The following is a 6,000-nucleotide window of genomic DNA, read 5'->3' on the forward strand; positions in this document are numbered from 1 at the left end:
CCGTGCGTACTTTTTGGGGGAAGTTTTGAAATGTGTGGTCTATGCTACGCTTGGCGTGAAAGTTCAAGAGAAGTACTTTGCTGTATCATAAACGTTCCTCTATGACACTACACTACAATGCCACTAATCAACTGGGACTAAACGGAATGGAAGACTAATCTCCGTTCTAAGACGGGTGGATGCTCTACAATTACAATTACGAAGAAACAATCTAGAAACTCTAAGATCAAGGGAAACACAAAACCAGGACGACAACGGAAGCTTCTGACAAACGGATGCTGCTGAAAGAACGGGTTAAATGATCATTGGATCGGGAAGTAACATAAAATGCCAGCACCGTCGGAATCAACGAAAGCGGAAAGTAGGGAAGGATCGTTGGCGGGATAGTGTGTTAACCCAACAGACACTTTCGTTGTTCGCCTGCGCCACTCGTGGCTCGTCTCTTTGTGTGTGTGAGGATGGACGGCGGGAAGTCTCTACCGGGGGGGGCTATCTAAGCGAACAAGGAGTCGAATCCCTGCGCTGCTACGCGGCTACCGATCGGGGCACTCTACTAGCAGCATTCCACAGGCTACGGACCTAAGGGGTTGTCTTACGGAGCAACCCCTTGCGCTGTTCGGTTGGACTCTGTCCAGCTCGTAAGGCTTTTCCTCGTTTCCTCAAGCATCAATTCCCGGTCGCTTGTTCGTGTTGGTGTCTCTGTATGTGTCTGTGTCCGTGTCGTGTGTGTTCAGGATTGTGTGTTCAACTACGAAACATCCTTCGTTTAACCTACGGAGCGCTTAATCGCTCTAAAATAGTTTGCCCTGTTTGCTTTGAAAACAGTGATCCTCGTGATCCTCGCGATTCTGTTTTTGGGGCGCATAAAGTTCTCAGTGAAAGCGGAAACAATGGGGCAGAAATATGAAAAGACTCTTGTTGCTGTTCGCTAACCAAACGCCTCGCCGGACCTCGCCCGAATATGATGGAAAGGAAGTTCTATCAAGTTACGTAACGTTCCGTGGCCTGATTGCTCCTCACTCTAGCCTAGCCTAGCCTAGCCTAGCTTCTGGACACCATTCTCCGAGTTGCGATCAAGCGTTAAAAGATGCATAGTAGAAAAATAGAAATCTCGTAAAGTACGCGCTCGGCTCGTGCGCAGGACGCAGTCGTGTTTCGTGCGGGTTCCGCTGCTGCCGAAAGCAAAAGGTAACCGCCGGAACCATCGGAAGGAAAACACTCGTTTATTGGCACCACTATCTACGCTCTAACTGTTGATAAAAAAGATCACCGCAAGGCGCACCCGAGCTAACCCTTTTTGCTATAAAGTTTACATAATCGATTATCTAATTCCCGGGCGACGGGGCCGGGTTGGCTTGCCGGTTCCGGACGAAACGGAACGTTAACAAGTTAACAACAGACTAGACTAACCCGACGGGAAAGTAACGTTAAACGGGGACCCTCCCCGAATTGTGGCACGATTGTCCGGTATCTGGCTGGCTGGCGGCCACTTTTTGATGCGTTTATTTCGGTTCTTAGTATCTGTCATTGTTTTAGTTGGGAGGGCGTGAAGTCGGTTAAAATCGTTTATCATATATAGGTTTATCGGCCAATACACCCGCCACAGTCACAGAATATAAGGTATACGCTATAAACGGTTCCACACACACGCACACGGTTCGCTTACAAGATAATTGGCACAAAATCACAACTTTTTAATGTCCTCCAACACACGTGCGTGCGTGCGTGCGTGTGAGAGTTGAACGGGTCATTCGGGGTCACACTTGCTTGCTACTAGATTGCTTTTGGGTTTTAAAACGGGTCGGTTAAGAATTTGATTTGCCTACAACGTCCCTGACGCGGTTCCGGGGAGGGCGCTCTCGTCGACGGTCGGCCCGATCGCAGTGCCCAAAACGGGTTCCTACTCGGGAGTTGCTTCGCTAGTATGCTAGTAGTATTATGTATATAAACTCACCTGTATGACAACTGGTTTTACTTGGCTACGAGATACGAGAGTACGAGTATTTTTGGCTAGAATATTCCCTAGTGTCGGTTATTATTATAATTATTATTATTTTCGATAGTAGCCTGGCCTGCCGCCTGTCCCTGCTGCAGCACGATCGGTAAAGTTCTGTATACTCTGGCTGTGTGGTGGTGTGGCTTATTTATTTACTGTTCGCTACTAGTTATGCGGTTAACATGTGTTTTTTTTGTATTCTGGTTTGATTATGGTGTTTACGTGTGGTTACGTATATGTATGTATGCAGATAACATTCTCTCCTCTCTCCCGCCCACTCCGGCCAGTAGGAGCAATAGATTCCCGCAACTCGATCGACTAGATCGACCGAGTCAAAAATGTGGGGTTTTCCGGTGATCGACAGACACCGCCCAGAATTTCTGGCCAGTTAAATAGTTTGAAGAGTTCGAACTGGCCGTAAAAATATCGGCCTCTCCGCCCGTGTGGGAAAAGAAGACTCCTGCTTCCGGGATTAAGCAGGACGGGACCAAGAATTGGCTGAAGTTGCGGCATCGAAGGTCGTCGTCGTCGTCGTTGAAATCCGGGTTCGGGAAAACGGAAGCAGCCCGGTCGCCATCGCCCGGTTGTAGATTGTTTTGACGTTTGATTCCTGGCCGGCTGGAGAGTTCCATCGTTCCATCCGTGCGATGTGGTTATCATGTTTCCTCTATCTATTGTTTATCCATTGTTTGTTTGCTTACTATGCGTTATGCGGTTTGCGTTAGCTATAGTTGCGGTTCCGTTTTGATTGAGGTCTTCCAAGGTGGCCTGTTCTTCTCTCACTCAATTTCCGTTCTGCTCGCTCGGTTTACTATTTCTTCGCTTTGCTATTTTTGATTACATTAAGTTTTGATTTTACTGCTACGAAGCCATGTTGTTCTGGGGAGGGTTGTTGTGTGGTGTTGTTGGGTTGCCAGGGTGTGCGTTTGGGAGCGTTCGGCTTAGACGTGGATCTCGTCGTGATCGAAGGACGGCGACTTCTCGAAGCTCGCCTGATGGTACAGCTTCGCCCGGGACGACTTCTTCCGCGCACGGCTCTGCCGTGCGCGCGCCTTTTGCGGTGGAGGCTTCATGTCCTGCATGAGGCACTCCACGCAAGAGGCGTGCGATTGCGCCGGGTACTGGTGATGCAGCTGATGCTGTTGCTGTTGCTGTTGCTGTTGCTGTTGGAAGAGTTGCTGTTGCTGTTGTTGCTGGTGCTGCTGCTGCTGGTAGGCTCGCCGGTCGTGCTCGATGCGTGCGTAGTGCAGGTTCGGGTTGTGGTCGTAGTCCAGGAAGGACGAACTGTCGATGGACCGGGACGACGTGAGGCGGTACATGCGCGGCGGCGAGGCGCCCCGACTGTAGCTCTTGGGGTACGGCATCGGATCGCGTCGCTCGTAGTGCCGTTCGGGCGACGGCACCCGGCTGTAGAACCGTTGCGGGGAGATAGCTCCGCGCGGCGGTGAGTAGTGCCGGCTGCCACGACGCTGGGGCGAAAGTCCACGTCCGTAGCTCGATCGGGTCGGCGATGGACCGCGGCTACTGTAGACGGACGTTTGCGGTGACAACCGGCGTCCGTAGCGCTGCTGCTGCTGCGGAGGGGAGCCACTCCGGTAGTAGTTGCCCCGCATCGGAGACGCTCCGCGTGGTGATGGACCCCGGCTGAAGGAGCTCTGCGGCGAGATGCCCTTGAAGGATGCCTGCGGCGATAGGGATAACCCTCGGGTGAGGGAGGTCTGCGGTGACAGTCCACGGGCGTAGCAACGGCTCGGCGACACGTCCCGACTGTAGATGCTGGTCGGCGGGGAGCGCTCCGAGCTGACGCTGTACCGCTGCCTCTTGCTGCTACCCTCCACCGACGACGGCGCCTCAAAGCTCGTGTTGGGCGTCGGGTAACCACAGGACGACTCGTAGCCGCCCTCCTGGGAGCCCCGCATCCGTTCCGCGCTGCCCACTGAGGCACTCCGCTTTGCCCGGCGTACCCGTTCCTCGCGCGTGTTCTGGTAGATGTGCGGATAGTCCTTTTCCACGCCCAGATACTCGCTCGACAGCGAAAGGTAGCACCGCCGGTCATTGCCCGTCGCCGACTGGTACTGTTCGTAGTCGGATGAGAGGTTCGCGTCGGTCCGGGATGCGGTGCTGTCCGAGCTCTCCGATGGCTTCCCGAGCCCGGACGGGCTGGCCGAGCGTTTGAGGATCCCACCACCAGCCACTCCGCCGCCAGCCGGTTGCTTTTGCTTCTTCAGGATGCCCTCGGTGGTCTTCTTGGTAGCCGCCGAGCTGGCCGCCGAGGAGGAGGCCACGGAGGCGGCCGGGCTCGAGGCCCGGCGCAGCGCCCGGTCGGGGCTCTTCTCGATGCGTACGTGCCGCTCGATGTCGATGCTGTTGCGCGGTGACTTGATCTTGATGATCCGGATCGGGCTCTTCTCGCGCTCGACCGCCGATTTCAGGCGTTTGGGCGACTTGGCCTTCTCTAGCTTCGGGCTGAGCGTTCCGTCGGGCGACGACGTGGTGGACGAGGCACTCAGCAGATAGTGCTGTTCCCGGTGGCCACTTCCGCTGTCGGGCGCTTCCCGGGCGGGTTTCTCCGAGCAGCTGTCATCGCCCGTGCCCGACCCGGAGCTGGATGACATTTCGGGGCCGGGTTGCGATGGCGACTCAAGCTGGTCAACGGTGGTGGATTTCAACGACGACGACGGCTGCTTGGGAGAGTGAGAAATGGTCTGCGGTGCGGTGATCGGTGGAGACGACTGAGTGCTCGCGTGTGTCTGTGGTGTCGTTGGTGATCGTGGTGAAGATGGGGTGTGGGGTGCGTCCGTCGGGGGTGAAAGTGGTTGCGGGGACGCCACCACGGACAGTATGGTCGGTTTCGCGAGCTGACCCTGACCCTGATTGCTGCCACTCCCGCCGGCTCCCTGCCCCGGGGCCTCACTCGCCAGGTGGCGCTCCCTCAGGTTCTCCATGTACTCTACAATGTCCGTCTCTATCAAGCTGTCGAGGTTCAGGTTCTTCAGGTGCTTGTCGATCGCACAGTCCCCACAGTCGGGCGCGGGGCGCTGCTGCCCGCCGGACCCGCTAACCTCCGCCATCGCCGCCGACGGCTCGAACAGCTCTACCACACTCTTATCGCTACTGGGAGAGGGTCGCTTACCTAGGTCTTTCATCAGCACCGGATGGTAGGTGGCCGGCGGATGGGACGACTGGATCAGGCGGGCCTGGCTGCCGGTGCTGCCCACGGACAGTGTCGAGGTGGTGCTACGGAGGTGGTGGACAGGACAGCGGGTCAATCGCTTGCAATCAGCGGTCAGAGCTTCAGAGGGCTTACCTCAGCGTCAGATGGTTGGGCGTTTTGCCGAGCGACGACTTCGGTTTCACCGTGCCTTGCTGCGAGTCGTCCTCGCCCTCCGACTTCGTGCCCGGATCCGGCTTCTCCTCCCGCTCCCGCTCGCTCATGTTTCGCCGGCAGGCGGCTACTTGCTCTGAAGACAGGCCAAACGTCATTATGGTTACGGTGAACTAGGATGCTTCACTTGGCCCGACGTTACTTACCTCCGACGTCGCCGACCGTTTTGCTGCGCATCCGGAACTGGCCACTGTACTGCGGAACCGGCGGGTCGTCCGCTTCCTGGCTGCCGGAGGTCGTGTTGTCATAGTCGATGTTGCCCGACGAGTGGCGCTGGTTGATCTTCGACTTCTTCGGCTTGCCAAGCGTCTGCGAACCGGGCATAATCTGGGCCTACCGGCGGAGGGAGAGCAGTGTTAGTGGGTGAGGCGCCCCCCGAACTCGTCCGGGTCCGGGTGTTACGAACCTGCTGCTTGGGCCGCTCGAGGGTTTGCGAGTTTCCGGACGAACTTCCGACGCCCGTCATCGAGTTGGTGCTGCCGCCCATGCTCTTCAGCGACGGTATCGACATATTGCGGACACTTTCCCGTATGATCTGGCGGATTGTCTTGAGGAACGCATTGCGGAACTCGGCGGTACTGAAAGAAGCGAACGACCGGATGAGCCCGGAACAGCAAAC

The 6,000-nt window shown here is 56.1% G+C and overlaps 1 protein-coding gene across 1 annotated transcript in view; it reads right to left on the bottom strand.

Moving 5' to 3' along the window:
• The window catches only part of LOC128268162 (protein still life, isoform SIF type 1), a 56,224-nt gene that overhangs the window by 484 nt on the left and 49,740 nt on the right, over positions 1-6,000 (bottom strand). The window contains exons 26-29 of the mRNA XM_053005187.1: positions 5,788-5,959; positions 5,528-5,714; positions 5,304-5,457; positions 5,130-5,233 (exon numbers count right to left, since the gene is read on the bottom strand). Coding sequence (XP_052861147.1) covers positions 5,130-5,233; positions 5,304-5,457; positions 5,528-5,714; positions 5,788-5,959 — 617 coding nt within the window. The remainder of the gene's footprint in view (positions 1-5,129; positions 5,234-5,303; positions 5,458-5,527; positions 5,715-5,787; positions 5,960-6,000) is intronic.

Source organism: Anopheles cruzii, chromosome 2 (assembly GCF_943734635.1).
Source record: "Anopheles cruzii chromosome 2, idAnoCruzAS_RS32_06, whole genome shotgun sequence".
NCBI classification, from domain to species: domain Eukaryota; kingdom Metazoa; phylum Arthropoda; class Insecta; order Diptera; family Culicidae; genus Anopheles; species Anopheles cruzii.